This window comes from Epinephelus moara, chromosome 24 (genome assembly GCF_006386435.1).
Source record: "Epinephelus moara isolate mb chromosome 24, YSFRI_EMoa_1.0, whole genome shotgun sequence".
NCBI classification, from domain to species: domain Eukaryota; kingdom Metazoa; phylum Chordata; class Actinopteri; order Perciformes; family Serranidae; genus Epinephelus; species Epinephelus moara.
In genome coordinates this window covers 28,077,701-28,094,561 of record NC_065529.1, presented here as the reverse complement: position 1 = coordinate 28,094,561, position 16,861 = coordinate 28,077,701, and the positions used below count along the sequence as shown (strand labels likewise).

At 40.3% G+C, this 16,861-nt stretch overlaps 1 protein-coding gene across 1 annotated transcript in view; it reads right to left on the bottom strand.

The window, feature by feature from the left end:
- Positions 1–3,280: 3,280 nt before the first annotated feature.
- LOC126385546 (myosin-4-like) overlaps positions 3,281–16,861 on the bottom strand; it is a 41,239-nt gene continuing 27,658 nt past the window's right edge. The window contains exons 39-78 of the mRNA XM_050037317.1: positions 15,761–15,970; positions 14,712–14,855; positions 14,468–14,624; positions 14,325–14,352; positions 13,983–14,097; positions 13,132–13,224; positions 12,984–13,047; positions 12,802–12,900; positions 12,604–12,707; positions 12,357–12,495; positions 12,139–12,257; positions 11,870–12,019; positions 11,603–11,773; positions 11,208–11,514; positions 11,022–11,101; positions 10,757–10,844; positions 10,489–10,606; positions 10,284–10,407; positions 10,040–10,176; positions 9,671–9,926; positions 9,330–9,572; positions 9,135–9,245; positions 9,030–9,095; positions 8,112–8,257; positions 7,914–8,004; positions 7,442–7,831; positions 7,237–7,363; positions 6,835–6,953; positions 6,544–6,740; positions 6,287–6,470; positions 6,036–6,201; positions 5,783–5,907; positions 5,313–5,621; positions 5,018–5,221; positions 4,803–4,928; positions 4,474–4,644; positions 4,269–4,373; positions 4,084–4,179; positions 3,762–3,893; positions 3,281–3,594 (exon numbers count right to left, since the gene is read on the bottom strand). Of these exons, the coding sequence (XP_049893274.1) occupies positions 3,574–3,594; positions 3,762–3,893; positions 4,084–4,179; positions 4,269–4,373; positions 4,474–4,644; positions 4,803–4,928; positions 5,018–5,221; positions 5,313–5,621; positions 5,783–5,907; positions 6,036–6,201; positions 6,287–6,470; positions 6,544–6,740; positions 6,835–6,953; positions 7,237–7,363; positions 7,442–7,831; positions 7,914–8,004; positions 8,112–8,257; positions 9,030–9,095; positions 9,135–9,245; positions 9,330–9,572; positions 9,671–9,926; positions 10,040–10,176; positions 10,284–10,407; positions 10,489–10,606; positions 10,757–10,844; positions 11,022–11,101; positions 11,208–11,514; positions 11,603–11,773; positions 11,870–12,019; positions 12,139–12,257; positions 12,357–12,495; positions 12,604–12,707; positions 12,802–12,900; positions 12,984–13,047; positions 13,132–13,224; positions 13,983–14,097; positions 14,325–14,352; positions 14,468–14,624; positions 14,712–14,855; positions 15,761–15,970 (5,832 nt within the window). The 3' untranslated portion in view covers positions 3,281–3,573. The remainder of the gene's footprint in view (positions 3,595–3,761; positions 3,894–4,083; positions 4,180–4,268; positions 4,374–4,473; positions 4,645–4,802; positions 4,929–5,017; positions 5,222–5,312; positions 5,622–5,782; positions 5,908–6,035; positions 6,202–6,286; positions 6,471–6,543; positions 6,741–6,834; positions 6,954–7,236; positions 7,364–7,441; positions 7,832–7,913; positions 8,005–8,111; positions 8,258–9,029; positions 9,096–9,134; positions 9,246–9,329; positions 9,573–9,670; positions 9,927–10,039; positions 10,177–10,283; positions 10,408–10,488; positions 10,607–10,756; positions 10,845–11,021; positions 11,102–11,207; positions 11,515–11,602; positions 11,774–11,869; positions 12,020–12,138; positions 12,258–12,356; positions 12,496–12,603; positions 12,708–12,801; positions 12,901–12,983; positions 13,048–13,131; positions 13,225–13,982; positions 14,098–14,324; positions 14,353–14,467; positions 14,625–14,711; positions 14,856–15,760; positions 15,971–16,861) is intronic.

Sequence of the window (16,861 nt, the reverse complement as noted above, 5' to 3'; positions counted from 1 at the left end):
AATTATTATTATTATTATTATTATTATTATTATTATTATTATTATTATTATTTTAAGGAATTATTTATGATAAGGTGCCTGATATTCACTGATGTAAAACGGGCCAAAGGTGTACCCTAGAAGCAGGTTTCTTTTTTGTGAATTTGGTGCAAGTCTAACATGGATAGAGTATGTATGCATAGCACACACTGCCCTGTGTGTGCACTGAAAGCGACCTCTGACAATAATAGAGTGGTATAAAGTGTCTGATGCCGCAGATTCAGGAGCAAACAGGTGCAGTAAGATTAGTGTTGGGAGAAAGGCAGCTGGTTATGAATGGCTCCCCAAAGAGGAAGCACACAGATGGTCTCTTCACACCCAAAAGATCTGTGGAACTTGTTTTCCTCACAGGAGGAGCAGAGATGCAACAACTGAAAAACTCCTTACTCATGATTTAGACATACTGTATGTTTGTCTTTAAAATGATGCATCTGATGACTCCAGTGATATTAATGCCATCTGATTGTGTTGTTAAAGTGTGTGTGGAGTTTTATTTGCTTCACAGGCAGAGCTGCCCAGAGGTAAAGGTGTGAGACACCATGTACAGGTATGTGACAGTCATATTTATTTAAAGTAATAATCTCACAAAAGATTTTCATTTAAATAATGTCTGTTAAATCACTATCTGAGGTGAAGGTGACTGAGCCGCTGACCCACAGATGAAGGTCCTTGCATTTGCAGTCCTACAGACTGTCTGTGGTGACATTCTCTGGAAAAATCACGAGGAGTGCACAGTCGTTAATAATCCGCCCTAACACACACCGGAAAATACTGTACATACATGCACACACCACATACATGCCGTCTATGTTGTGCCAACCCTTTCATCTCGCCAGCTGCAAGCTCATAAATCCAGCTGATATAAATCACCAGCCTGGGTTCAATTGTCTGCCAACAAACAAACTGCAGTTACAGATAATGGCCACGGGTGGCGACAAAGAGAAAAAAAACCCTGAGATGTTTGAGAGTTTAACTTTAAAATTTAATACCATAAAAACATTTGTGATAAAGATGGAAGTGAGAATATTAGTCCCAACTTTAAGCAGTAGTTATCCATCAGCTTAAATTGGTTGGTGTGAGAGGTGAGAGCACACTTCAATATAATAGTTTGCCATTTTGGGAAAATCAAATCTTTATTGACAATAGAAATCACATACAAATAAAGAAGTCAGGAAATTCTTTCAATGAAAACATTAGGCAAGGAGCACAAATAAATGGCTTTTGCTACACTCTTTTTTTTTTTTTAAGTTAAAATGGTCGTAATGTACTGTTTGGTTTCATTTAAAATACTAAATAAAGATTTAGAATGGATACATTTGGATTTATGAATATGATATGTTGCTAAAATTACAATCAACTTGATTATATATCATCCTTTAAGATTTTTATTGTTTGTTTTTGTAAATACCAAACAGTACATTTTCCCAGTACAGAGAAAATTTAGGGTCAGTGTTATCTGCAATATACTGGGACACATCTTTCCAAAATTGCTTAGTGTAGGGACATTGACAGAGCAGATGCAGCATTGTTTCTGAATACATTTCACTAAATGATGAGTTAACACAAATGTCTTTCTTAAACCTAAGAAGATAATGATTTGCAAGATAATATCTATGTGTGATTTTGAAGCAAACTTCAAAAGGAGATATTTGTATGGAAGATTTCCAGTAGTTTTCCAAATAAAGTTTTCAACGAATCTAGAACAACAGGGTAGAGCAGCAGGATTACTAACACAATCTTTTTGAAATAATAAAAATATTTTACAGTCATTATTTCTTAAGGTAGATGTTAGAGAGATTTTAGCCACTTTAGTTATCTTAGAGTCAAGTGTTGGTAAACAAACTGGTCTTTCTGCCCCTTTTAGTGGAATCATTTCCAGAAGGAATAGCATCCATATCAGTGGCAAACTCATCTGTGCTACAGTAATACTAAAAGTAAAAAGGAATTCAGAGTAGCTCAACAACAGCCCATGAACATTAATTTATTTTTATCAGTTTTTACAGAATAATATTTATTTTAAAGATTTATTTTTGAACACAATATGCCTAATATGCCTATTATTCCAAATGAAACATTTATGGGGGAAGAAATTAGTTTGTAAATCAAAGACCACACCAAACCCAATTTTTTGTGGAAGATAAATTAAAAAAAATGTAGGAAAAGTTTCTCTATAATTGCATTAAAGACCAAATTTAAGACATCTAATTTTAGAGAAAATAAATCTGGTATAAAGATCCAAATGAAAGTAGTGTTGTTTATAAACTGCTTTATCCAGTTAATCTTAGAGGTATTTCTAAGAGTCCACCACGGTTGCCTGGCAACCTCATGGCAACGACTTGTCTCCATGGAGTTAACGTCCTGCGCCCGGCCAAGACACTGTCACGTACCAACCGATATAACCCTCATAAAACCTCGGTTTTTATAAATTCAATATAATGTGTTAATTAGTGAGCTTCAGTGGTGGTGGTCGGTGGATTTTGTTACGTTGGATAGAGGCGAGGTAAGCTAGCTGTTTCCCCCTGCTTCCGGGTCAGCTTCCAGCTCAGCTAAGCTAACGGCTGCTAGCAAAGGTTACAGATAGAGTATTTCTCAAAATGCTAAGCTGTGACATTAAGGCTTCTTTCCCTGCAGGTATTATCTTTTATGATTAATATGAGTAATATTTAATTACACAACTGTATTTAAATGACATGTCTTCTGTTTATGCTTTGTTTTTTTGCTCTACAGTAACTTATGTCAGGTTGGTAAAGACGGTCACATATGCTTTAATTACTCCCTTATGAATGCTTAGACCAGTGGTTCCCAACTGGTGGGTTGCGGTCCAAAAGTGGGTTTCTGAATGGACCACAAGTGAAATCTGTCATGTTTGTAAAAAACACTCTTTATTTTTAGATACAGTGAATTTCCAGCACAGAGCTTTTATACTGCAGTGCCGTTTCCTGCTGTAGAGTGACAGCAAACTAACTGAACTACATGACTAAACCCAAGTAGGACGGTGACTATATAAAACTGTGTGGACCTTGAACCAATGACTAAGGAGAAATCTGGACCCCATGGCTGGACCAGTTGGGAACCACTGGCTGAGATACAATGGCATCAATGCTGTTTGTCCCACATTAACAAAACGTCCTTTAAATAAATAAAATGATGCAAATTAAATGAAAAAATAAGAACGTGCTTTTCGTGGCAGATCGTGTTTAATGGAGTTTGATTTGTGGATTCAGATCCCAAGACATCCAAACTCAATACCATAATGACACAATATACTTGTCTAAGGTTTGTTTTACTACAACAGACTATGACTGCTTCTACAAATAATAGTAATTCTTTTACTACAAGTGTAGTGTATCCAGAGACACCAACCTACTCTTTTTGTGTGGTGGTACATATGTTTGTGTAGTGCAAAAAAAGGTATGAAGACGGCACACTGGCAACAGAATTTATTTAATATAGATCTACAATATTTAGTGAGAGCATTTGAATGAAAAAGCATATTTTATGATTCTCATTCGTGCCTCTCAAAAATTTTGCAGCTTACTCTTCACCGTCCTTTGCCTGAAATGGACAGAAAATGGAAAAAGAAATAATGAGTGGCATTTAGCTTATGAGAGTAAAAACTTTGCAGGACTGATACAGACAAATGACAGTAAATATTTTTATAAAAATATATCCATCAAACAACATTAGCTCATGAAACCAATTAGTTTTTATGTATTACTTACTTTTCCAACTTCACGACTCTTTGCCCTCAGCTTGTTGACCTGAGACTCAGCAATGTCAGCGCGCTCCTGGGCTTCTTCCATCTCATGCTGCACCTTCCTGTACCTGGACAGGTGAGTGTTGGCCTGCTCCTCCTGTGAGTATATTCAACACCCAAGTCAACTTCCATCAATACTTAGGACAAAGATATCTACTGATTCTGGTTATAATGTCAGACATTTAACAGACACAAAAGAAGAGTGTGGTTGTATTTTTCTGTCTCTAGGTCTGAGTGTACTGCATACAACTTTATTGAGACAATATAGTAAAAATGTTCTGACTCACCGCCTCCTCAGCCTGCCTCTTGTAGGCCTTCACTTTCAGCTGCAGCTTGTCCACCAGATCCTGAAGTCTGGCGACATTCTTCTTGTCCTCCTCTGTCTGCAGTTAACACAAATTCATGATTACAATATATTAATTTGCACCTTTATCACTGACTGTACCAGTCGATAAGAACACAAATTGCCTACCTGATAGGTGAGCTCCTTCACTCTTCTCTCGTATTTACGAACACCTTTGATGGCATCTGCTCCTCGTCTCTGCTCACTTTCAACTTCTGTCTCAAGCTCGCGCACCTGAGATATGAACGATGCATGCTGTTACTTGGAGGGAAAGACTTTAATATTGAATCAAATGGTTCATCAACCATTTGGTTCAGATCAAATTGGTCTTTACCCTTTGCTCCAGTTTCTGGAGCTGCTTCTTGCCACCCTTCATGGCCAGATTCTCAGCTTCATCAAGGCGGTGCTGCAGGTCCTTCACCGTCACCTCCAGGTTCTTCTTCATCCTCTCCAAATGAGCGCTTGTGTCCTGCTCCTTCTTCAGCTCCTCTGCCATCATGGCTGCCTGAAATGTTAAATACAGTTTTATTTGGTGTGAGCCTGTTGCAGTCTACTGTTAGAGAACCATAGAAGGTGAAGTAGCCTGAAGTATAATGTTATCCATTGACATAATAGCTCTATACTATGTTTTCAGTGACATATAAATGCGTAAGGATGACTCACATCAGTGATGGCCTTCTTGGCCTTTTCTTCAGCATTTCTTGCTTCCTGAACAGCATCTTCCACTTCACCTTGGACCTGGACAAGGTCAGCCTCCATCTTCTTCTTGGTGTTGATGAGGCTGGTATTCTATTATTGAAGAAGGAAACATGAAGTTCAATGCACTAATCTATAGAAGTACGAAGTAAAATTCTTGTTTTCTCAGCCTTAGAGCATACCTGAGAGTGCAGCAGTCCCACACGCTCACTGGCATCAATCAGCTCCTGTTCAGCCACTTTGCGGCTTCTCTCCGTCTGCTCCAGTGCAGCTCTCAGCTCCTCGATCTCAGCCAGCATCAGGTTGTTCCTGCGCTCCACCATGGCAACCTGCTCCTTCATGTCTTCCTGGCCTCTGAGAGCTTCATCAAGGTGCAGTTGTGCATCCTAAATTGTAAAACATTGATAGACATATCAGCAAACACTTTCAGCTTGTTTTTGAAGCAAGACACTGCCACAAATCCTTCAGTAGATATACCTTCAGCTGTCCCTGCACAAATCTCAGTTGTTTCTGGGCTTCAGCTGCCTGGCGGTTGGCATGGCTCAGCTGAATCTCCATCTCATTGAGGTCTCCCTCCATCTTCTTCTTGATTCTCAAGGCATCATTCCTGCTCCTGACCTCAGAATCCAAATTGCTTTGCATGGACTCGATCACTCTCTGGCTGTTCCTCTTGATCTGCTCAATCTCCTCGTCCTTCTCTGCAAGTTTTCTGTCAATTTCACTCTTGACTTGGGTGAGCTCCAGCTGAACACGCATGATCTTCGATTCCTCATGTTCCAGAGTAGCCTGTGAATGAGTGTGTCATTATAAACTAGAGCACAGAACAGTTCATTTAAAATGCATAAACTGAAGCTCAGTAAGGTTGAAGAACAATAGCACTGAGGTGTCTAAAACCTTTACACAATGTGTCTCATGCAGGTGCGCTCTAAAGCTCTGCTAATATTTACCTCTGCTTCTTCTAAAGCAGTCTGGATCTCTGTCTTCTCACTTTCCACAGTCTTCTTTCCCTTCTCCAGCTCATGAATCGTCTTACCAGTCTCACCAATTTGTTCAGTCAAGTCTGAGATCTCCTCTGTTGGAGCAGATTTATACTTATTAGAATATAAAGCAATATAAAAAAAACAAAGTAAAACAGAAACATTAGATAAATTGACTTGGTGTGTGCATATATTTTGGGAAAAGCAGAATGAACTATGTTACGTTGCAGGTTCTTGTTCTCCCTCTTCATTGTCTCCAGTTGGTCCAGAGCTTCTTCATATGAATTTTTAAGCTTGAATATCTCAGTGCTCAATGAGCGGCTCTCCTTCTGAGCTCCCTCCAGCTCTGCCTGGCTCTCTTCATACTTCTGCTTCCACTCTGCAAGAACCTGAAAGTACAAGAAACAACTGAGTGTCTTTTTGTCATCTCATGTTATCCAGTCAATAGTGCATGTTTATACAAAAATATCTGACCTTGTCAAAGTTCCTTTGTTTCTTGTCGAGGTTAGCAGCCAGAGCATTAGCTCTCTCCACATCAATCATCAGGTCCTCCACTTCACCCTGCAGTCTCTGTTTGGTCTTTTCCAGAGAGGCACACTTTGCATTCACAGCCTCGATGGATTCCTCTGCATCCTGAAGACGCTGGGCAAGCTTTTTCCTGCAAAAAGATTTATGATGATTAACTAAATTAAGGCATGTGAAAACTGTGTAATTTTAGGACGGTTATTTACTTGGCCTCCTCCAGCTCCTCAGTGCGCTGAATGGCATCAGTCTCGTATTTGGTTCTCCACTGAGCCACCTCGCTGTTAGCCTTGGACATGCCACGTTGCAGCTCACATTTGGCCTCCTGCTCCTCCTCATACTGCTCTCTGAGCAGGTCGCAGTCATGACGAGCTGACTGAACAGCGTGAGCCAGGGCGTTCTTGGCCTATGGACAAAATGAGCACCTGATTAATATTTGATACCAATTGTCTGGTGGCCTTTTGCTTTGTAATTATCCTGCTGATTTGACGGACTGTTACCTTGACTTCCTCCTCTATGTGCCTCTTCAGTTCCTCAATCTGCTGAGTGTAAGCCTGCTTGCCTCTTGTCAGTTGAGAAATTAGAGCTTCTTTCTCCTCCATCTGACGCGTAAATTCACCTAATCAAAGATATAACGTACATCAGAACAAAATTGCAACAGCTTATGTAGCAATGTATACAGTGTTTTCCTCCTCAGCCATAATGTTGAACAGAGGGAGATTTTGCAGCTAGTAACATGCTGATGTGTGCATGTATTAACAAGATCTTAAATTTAGGTAGAAGAGAGCAAAGGTGGAATAGGGTTGTTAAAAATAGGGGAGAAACAATAGGAGGTAAAGTTTGAATTAAGTACATTCAAGACAAGTTAGACTTAGTTTGCAGAAAAAACATAATATTCATACCATTTTCAGTTTGAAGCCGTGCTTTTTGTGCACTCAGGTCATTTAGCTGACGAACATTTTCATCATTCTTGGATTTGAGCTCACTCAGTTGATCCTCTAATGTCCTGCATAACTTCTCAAGGTTTGCCTGGCAAAAGGAAACGTGTATTAGTAATGAAAATATTACCCTTTTTTTGTTCCCTGTAAAAAACTTTAGCTCTCTCACCTTTGATTTGGCGACAGACTCCATATTGCTGCTGAGGTCATCGATCTCCATCCTGTATTCACTTTTCTCTTTCTCCAGCTTCTGTTTGACTCTCTGGAGGTTATCAATCTGTTCTCCCAGCTCTGCCACGCTGTCAGCTTGCTTCTTGCGGAGAGCTGCAGCAGTGGCCTCATGCTGCAGGGTGGACTCTTCGAGATCACGTCGCAGCTTCTGAAACTCGGCCTCACGCTTCTTGTTCATCTCTATCTGAGCAGCTGTCGCTCCGCCAGCTTCTTCGAGCCTCTCGCTGATCTCCTCAAGTTCCCTGGAGAGATCAGACCTCTGCTTCTCCACCTTGGCCCGAGCAGCTCGCTCAGCCTCAATCTCTTCCTCCAGCTCCTCAATACGAGCCTGAAACACAAAAGGTATAACTAAAGATCCCTCAAGATATTTGAATGTTCTTAATACCTTCAACTAATACTTCCATTCGTACCTGCAGTTCCTTTATCTTTTTCTGGAGCTGGATTCCAAGAGACTGCTCATCCTCGATCTTACTCAGGAGCTGGGTTACCTCAAAGTCCTTCCTGCAGGGGACAGAATAAATTGGCATATTAAAGTTATGCGTAAGCAGTGCCTCTCATGGAATCATTTTTTGCAAGTCGCTAGACGAATGGCGTTTGTTTATTCTTACTTCTTAAGTTTCTCATCAGCCTGTTGCTTGTCATTCTCCAGATCCATTATGGATTCCTGGGCCAGTTTCAAATCTCCTTCAAGCTTTCTTTTAGCTCGCTCAAGATCCATGCGGAGCTTCTTTTCTTGCTCCAGAGAACCTTCAAGCTGTCAACGTAACAGATGTTTAAAGTTATAATCCTTAAAGGTTCTGTACGCAACTTTCAGAAAATGCTTGCTATTAGTGACACTGGTGACCCTTAAGACAAATGTAGTCAGCATCCTCTTGCTGGTGTACCTGAGCATCGGCCAAAATCCATTAACAGTGGCATAAACAAAACTGAACGTGATGGACCGGCATAATGTTGATAGAATGCTGGAAAAAGAATTAAAGTCGTATTAAGAATAATGTTGCAATTTGGATCATTGGCTCCATGATACTAACTACCTTGCCGGTCGTAAATTACTTTGTCAGCTGATGTTCTGAAGCAACCAACGGCAGATCCATGCTGTGTAACGCTGGGTGGGTTACAGCTAGCTGGCTAACCTTAGCTTAGGTTTAGGGGTGGGCGATACCAAAAAATTTGGTTTTGATACGATACCAAGTAATACAGGGCTAGAATCGCCGATAGTGATACAGATACTTTTTATTGTTAAAAGTGGCAATTTTCTTGTGTAGGGGAAAGCAGTGTGCCATGATCAGCGTCAGTCCCCAGCAGAGAATGGGACAGCTGGGAGGTCAGCTTACCGTTATTGTATTAAGTTAGCACTAACCCTGATTGATTATCAAAATGTGTCTACTAAGCAAGACAACGGTCAATTTGTCAGTGCTCTTACCACAGTTGTCATCTAATTGATTAGGACTGACATCATTAGAATACCAAGAATTTTGCTGTTTTATAAGTGAATTAACATTTGCTTTTAAATGTTGAATACTCACATCGTCAACTTGCTGCTCCAGTTTGGTCTTGGACTTCGTCAGAGAGTTGACTTTGTCTTCCTCTGCCTGCAGATCATCAAGGGTCTTGACTTTGTCTTCCTCTGCCTGCAGATCATCAAGGGTCTGCTGATGGGCCTCTTGGAGGGCTTTCTTCTCTTTGGTCAACTTGGCAATGGTCTCATCTTGAGATGTCATTTCCTCTGTAAGGTTTTTGACCTATAAAAGTTGACATGAATTTTAATTACTGACACATTTTTCATCTACAGGAGAAAAAATTTATTTGAAAAGCCTTCTTGTGACCTTGTTCTCAGTGGCATGTTTCTCCTTTTCCACTTTGGCCAGGGTGAGCTCCAAGTCATCAATGTCTTTCTTCAGCTCAGAGCACTCATCCTCCAGCTTCCTCTTCTTTGCAGTCAACTCAGCATTCATTTCCTCCTCATCCTCCAGTCTCTCGGATGTCTCTTTGAGTTTGGCCTCAAGCTGGATTTTTGCTTTGATTAGCCCCTCACACCTTTCCTCTGCATCACTGAGGTTTTCAGATTCCTTAAAGTCAACGCAAACAGGTATTTGTCATTGCCAAATCAGTCATTTGATGTAGAATATTTACTTTACATACACATGAAGTGGAAAATCCAGCTTACAGACTGCACTTGCAACAACAGGTCATTCTTCTCCTGCAGCAGAGACACCATCTTCTCCTCCAGTTCCTTCTTCTTAGCCGAAACCTTTGCAAGTTCCTCTTTGGTCTTTCCAAAGTCCTCTTTCATTTGTGCCATCTCTTTTTCAGTCTCTGCACTCTTCAGCAGGGGCTTAATCTTGAAGTACAGCTTCATCCATGGCCAGGTTTTGACATTCATGAATGAGCGGACGTTGTACTGGATGGTGTAAATGGCCTCTCTGACAGCAACACAGAAAAAATTAGTTTGAGTTAGAAAATGTTGAAAAGTGCCAGACTTTAAAAACATACGTTTAAAAATTTAGACAACATCAGTAACAGACAGACATAGTACCTGCGCTCCATCATCTTGACAAACTCTTTCCTCATTTGGAAACCTCTGCAGAGAGACTGAGTCATTGTGACCAGCTCAGCCAGTTTCTCATCTCTCATCTCCTCCAGAACTCCCAGCAGACCGGCTTTGAAGAACACCTGAGAGCCAGTAATTAATTTATTTTTAAATAATGATTTTTGATGAAAGTTAATTTACACCTCTTTGTAAAAAGCCTGGGAAGCCAGGGAAACAACTATTACTCTACCTTAGTGTGGCCAAACTTGTACTGAGTATGGTCTACATCGATGGATCCCAGCAATTTCTCTGAGGCTTTCTTGTTGTCAATGAATTGGCCCTCTGGGATGACACTAGCATTCAGTACTTTGTATCTAAAAGCAAGGATTTCATTTGGTTAGACACATTCATTCTAAGATGCTTTTCAATGGGTGTCAAGATTATATTTCTGCTACCTCTGCTTGAAGTCACCGTAGAGGATTCTGCTGGGGAAACCTTTCCTGCAGATCCTGATACCTTCCAGCACGCCGTTACACCTCAGCTGGTGGATGACCAGGAAGTTCTCCATGAGACCTACGATATATTATTTGTTATTTGTAATTAGTAACTGTACTAGAAATGGTCAGATCCCATGATACATTCTTTGACTTGCTTTATGTCTCCAACATCCATATCTTTATTAAATTTATGAGTTAAATCAACGCTGAAAAAAATGGCACATACCTGGTGTCTTTGACTCATTGGGAATCAGGCAGCGCACAAAATGGGGATGTGTGCTCCTCAAATTTGTCATCAGCTTGCCCAAATTCTCCTGAAGAATTAAAATGACATTGCATTGGCAAAAGGCACTCTATTATTACAGCTGCCTGCTCTCCATCTGGACAGCACACTGATGTATGATATGATGTGCAAAGAAACTATAAACTTGAACTTGATTTATTGCCTTTTAATTAGTGCAATGGAGTACAAAGTTTGATTTTAATCTTACCCTAAACAATGCAGACACAGTCTGGAAGGAACCACCCTTCTTCTTGCCACCTTTCTTTCCACCACCACCACCGCCCTCAGCTGTCAGCGTGACAACAATTACATTAAAATGGTTAAATTCAACAGAAGTCACACATTTTCATTTTTTAATGTATCTAATAATGTAGGGATGAGCAACAGCATGTACCATCTGCTGAGGCATGTGATGCATACAGGAAGGCCAACAGTTTGGTTGAAGACTTCTGGTAGAGCTGAACAACTGAGTCGTTCAGGGGGTCTTTGTTTTTGTCGAGCCAGCCCGTGATGTTGTAGTCAACAGTGCCGGCATAGTGCACCAGAGAAAAGTGAGCCTCAGCTTTGCCTTTGGTAGGTTTTGGCTTCTCAAAAGCTTTGGTTTTTCCAAGATGCTGGTCATACAGTTTGTTCTTGAAGGTCATGTCTGTTGCCTTGGGGAACATACACTCCTCTTCAAGAATGGAGAAGATGCCCATTGGCTGTCATGAGGAAATGATTATTTAAAACAAAAGCTTTCAAGGCATGGGATAGTTTTATGTGTCTGTAAATAAACAACGTGGTGCGCACCTTCTCAATCAGCTCAATACAGGCAGCCAAGTCCATACCAAAATCAATGAACTCCCATTCAATTCCCTCTTTCTTGTACTCCTCTTGCTCCAGGACAAACATGTGGTGGTTGAAAAACTGTTGCAGTTTTTCATTGGTGAAGTTGATGCACAGCTGCTCCAAGCTGTTGAACTTGATTTGTAACAAGTCAAAGTTACTTCCTCAACCACAAAATCATCATCATCATCATTATCATTATCAAAAACAAAACAGTGTCACAAAACTCACATCAAAGATTTCAAACCCAGCAATATCCAGGACACCGATGAAATAGCTTCTTGCCTGCTTGGTATCCAACATCTCATTAATTCTGACGACCATCCACAAGAACATTTTCTCATAGACAGACTTGCAGAGGGCCATGACAGCGTTGTTTACCTGATTTTTACAGATGCAACAATGATAAAATTAATGAGGCTGTTACACAAATGAACAACGAAATGATTCAGAGTTCTTAGGGGTTAAACAGGGTGTAGGACTCTATGTGAACACTTTACCTGAGGCACAGTCTGGCCCTTAGTCACAAACTCATTTCCGACTTTCACCCTGGGGTAGCACAATGCTTTCAGTAAGTCGGCTGAGTTTAGGCCCATGAGGTATGAGATTTTATCGGCGACTGAAAAGAAGAGGTAACCAAGAGATAAGACGTCATTTAAATAGATTACAGAAGATTCCAAATCATAACTTTTCACTGGTTGTCAAAAGTGTGACATACCCTCAGTGCCATCAGGCTCAGCCTGCTCTTCACGCTGCTTCTGCTTGAACTTCAGCGCTCCGTGATGCATCACAGCTCCAGTCAGCTTGTAAATGCTTGCCTTCTCTTCTCCAGTGAAGCCCAGGATGTCAATGGCAGTCTGTGAAGATTCAAAGAAAAGTCATGAGTTCTGCTCTCAGGAAAAACATTAACACATTTCTGAATGCAAATTTTGTTTTTGAGGGTGGGGATTTGATTATTTTCTCACATCAGTAGCAATGAACTCCTCAACGTCATCGATACTCTTGACAGTGATTTCACCCTGACTGATCATGGGATAGTCATATGGATTGGTGGTGATCAGGAGAGCCTCTGAAGAAAGAAAGCTCTCGTGGTTAATGCTTGTAAACAAATATACATCAAAGAGCAGGTAATGATTGGCCTTTAAAAATCAAAAATGTCTCACCTATCAGCTCAGGTTTGTGACCTGTCATGAGCTGATAGAAGATGTGGTAGCTCCTCTCAGCAGATAGCTGGAACGTCACACGAGACTTCTCCAGCAGATCTGTCAGACACACAGTTAGGCACCATTCAGTTCTGTAGAATGAGCTGAACAAAAACAAACTGCTTTATGATTTCTAGTCTTACATGTTTCAATGTCTGCTGAGGCCAGCTTCCCAGTCGTTCCAAAATGGATTCTGATGAATTTACCCTATTTAAAAGTGGACCTTGCATTAGAGTTATAAATTTTGCATTGAGATTTTGTTTCATAAGACTCAGATTAACAAGAACTTACAAAGCGGGATGAGTTGTCATTCCTCACAGTTTTGGCATTACCATAAGCCTCCAGCAGAGGGTTGGCTGCAATGATTTGATCCTCCAGCGACCCCTTTATTCAGAAAACAAGTCAGGGAAAAAACTAAAATTAATGCTTCATACCAGCTGGTCCAATATTATTCAACACCCAATATTAACATGCATATTGATTGATCGGATCACAAGTGGGCAGCTCTTGATACAGGTGTGAGTGCACTCAAAGCCTCCCCAATGCATTTACTGAGCAGATAAGTGACAGTAAAAATACAAAGCATTTTTGACTCATCAAAGCGATGGTGCTGTACCAGTTGCTGCATGGCTTACAATATGTCACTCAGCGTTCCTATTGGCAGTGTGAATGCAAACAAAAAAGTAGCCCTTGAAGGTCTGTAGTTTTCGGTGGAGCTTCCCAGTGGGCAGTTCCTCTCACTAAGTCCCCAGAACTGTTGAAGGACTACCTATTCAGCTGACACACTTGCTTATCTGACTCTCCAACAAACAGGCCAACTTTTTGTTGCTGCCGTTACACAGATCTGACACAGCAAATTTGAGGGAGCATTTTCAGAACCACGCACCACCCATTTCACAGTCAGTTCAACGTCTGCCTGGTTAGCACGAGCTAACACAGCAGCAGCTATTTAACAGACCCTACAAACTCACACAAACAATACAAAAATGGCTCAACTCTGTCGTTAAAACTTTTGAAAACGTTAAATGAAAGTGAAAGCCGATCACAAGTGGTTACTCAAGATGTATGTGGAGACGCATTCTAATGCCAGGTGTGAACAGACACTTGACATTTTTATCCTAAGAACAGATGTGTTCATTTACCTGCATTTTTCCAGCTGCTGGCTCAGCAGCTTTCTTTCCTCCAGCCACTGCGATTGTCGCAAAGTACTGGATGACACGTTTGGTGTTGACAGTTTTTCCTGCACCAGATTCTCCACTTTGAGCATGAAAACAGATCAGTTAGCACCAGAGACATCTTGTTTTATGTGAACTAAACAAACATTGAAAGAAACTCTTGTTCAGAATTGACTGTCCAGTCAATATTACTGTATGTTGTTTATGTTCAGAAATACAGTGTACTGAGAATTTTCTCTGACATGCAGCTACACTGATTTCAGAATACCAGTGTGTTAGGTAAATAATGTATAAAGTTAGCAAACTTACGTGATAAGGATAGACTGATTTTCACGGTCTGTAAAACAAAAATCATTTTCAGATTATTTGCATGATCTGTTTACATTATTTATTCATATTATTTATGATTTTCAATTGAAGACATGCAACGTTTAGGCACAATTCTCACACACCAGTGAGCATGAACTGGTAGGCATTATCAGAGATGGAGAAGATGTGGGGTGGAGCCTCAACCCTCTTTTTGCCTCTGTATCCTGCTACAACTATTGAGTCATACACTGGGAGCCACTTGTAGGGGTTCACAGTGACGCAGAACAGCCCTGAGTAAGTCTGTGGAGACAGAGAGGAGTTTTATCGACAGACGTCCTCCTGTAGTCATTGTTTTTTCTACTGATGTAATGATCGAGTCAGACTCACGTAGATCATCCATGCTGCATAACGCTCTTTGAGGTTATACAGCACAGAGGGTTCACTGAGGTGGGTCATCATGGCCATGTCCTCAATCTTATCATACTTTGGAGGGTTCATGGGGAAGACTTCAGTGTCTTTCACAGTGATGGTCTGTTACAGGGACAGAAACAACACAGACTTCAGCTCTGACAGTCGACTGGTGATGAGAACAAGCTGGTCAGTATTTATTATTATTTCTATTACAGCCAGTGTTCACACTTTATAAAACTATTAAAAAAAAGATCAGTTTAATCTTTTTACCTTTTGTCTTTAGGATTTATTGCAAAGAAATTATAGTGCTAAACATATTTTGTACAAAAAGGTTTGAAAAAAGCACACACATCCAGACAGTAAGTGCTGGACAGTAGACATAAAGACGAGTCCGCACACTATTTCATATTCTCATCAATGTTTTTCTTTTGTTTTTCCCCAATTATGTTTTGAACGTCATGCTTATTATCGGACAAATACAATACAGAACCATGCCTTCAAATACCTTCTAGTTCAGGTCACCTGACAGGTCACGTGGTACTTGGTGGTAATTAAAATAACATTCATGGGAACATTAACAAGTGTGCGGACTCTACCCTTACATTAAAACATATTTTGTTACATCACAAGTCATCACTTCATGCAATGTTATGAGGTCTGGGCAATATGGAAAAGGAACAAATATCATCACTATATTTTGACCAAACACCTTGATGATATCGTAGGGGTGACTATTGGTGCTTTCACAAAAATGTGGATATTATGACTAAGTGAGTAAAAGCAAATAACAGAGCAGTGTGGTAAAACCAGTAAATTACATCACTTTATTGTAACACAGACTTTAAAACCAGGAAAAGACAACACTTAAGATATTACAATTCCCAAAATCTAAGACAATATCTATTCTCATATCACAACATTGAGATATAGATTTACTACCCAGCCTTAACTGGTATGTCAACAAATGAGGAGCACACAGTCCGTCACACTTACGTATTTTAACATTCCTCTGTCATCATGCTCACCTTTCCACACAGAGTCTCCACGGTAGCTTTGCCGCCTTCTCTACTTGTGAGTTTCCCCTTGAGGTACATCTCTGCAGGCTCGGTCACAAAGTACGACGTCTTGGCATCAAAGGGAGTGTTCTGAGCTTCAATTCTCTCTTTTTCTGGCTTCCGGAGGTATATGGCCGCCGCGCCAAAACACTCCATTTCCGCGTCCCCCATGGTGACGATTTACTGCAAGTGAGTAAAAACAGGGCAGCAGTTGTTTATTTCAGTGATTTATTTCATGACTCCAGATGTCAGAAAGCAACCTTCACTGGGAACCAAAGAGTTTCAGGATGGCCAACTGGAATTTTGGGCTTGTGTATTTCAAGCATCTCATTCATGATGCCAACTGGCTTTTTTTTTTTTTTCTGTTAATGTGAAGAACAACGCTGAACACTCAAATGGAGAACAGAGAAAAATGGACCAATGATTTAATTTGATTTGTGTTTTCATGCAAAATAAAAAACTTTAACACAAACCCAGATTTACAGTTTGTGAGAGAGTGACATCACTGAATTATTCAATAACTTTATGTTGTCTTTGTTGATGCAATGACTCCTTACACAATCCACTACATCACGTTAAAAGGACACATTGTCATAAAAGGTAACAGCAATAACACTAAGCAAAAACGCCTTATTCCTATTCAGTGATGCGGACATCATAAATGGAGTCTGATGCACAAAATTAGCTATGTTAATTGACTTGTTACCTATTTCACACAAGGTTATGATTTAGTGAACATACATTCATCTGAGAAATAAATAAAGAAATTACCTTCTTCCCTCCCCTCAGATGAAAAGATTATCGATGGTCTGATGAGGGTTCTGAAGAAAGACACAAATAAATTTTAGTAATAAATGTAATTAAAATGTATTAAAAAATGAACTTACTGTACATTGAAGTCCTGGCACAAACACAATAGTAATATATTGACTTTGTGGTGTCTGGCTGTAAGTGGCCATGCCCTGCATTGTTCATTAAGCTGCTGGTGTTCCTCATGCTAATAAAAGACTGGAACTCACTCACCTTGACTGGTGTGTGTCAGTCCTTGGGGGCGTCCAGCCTCCCTTCTTA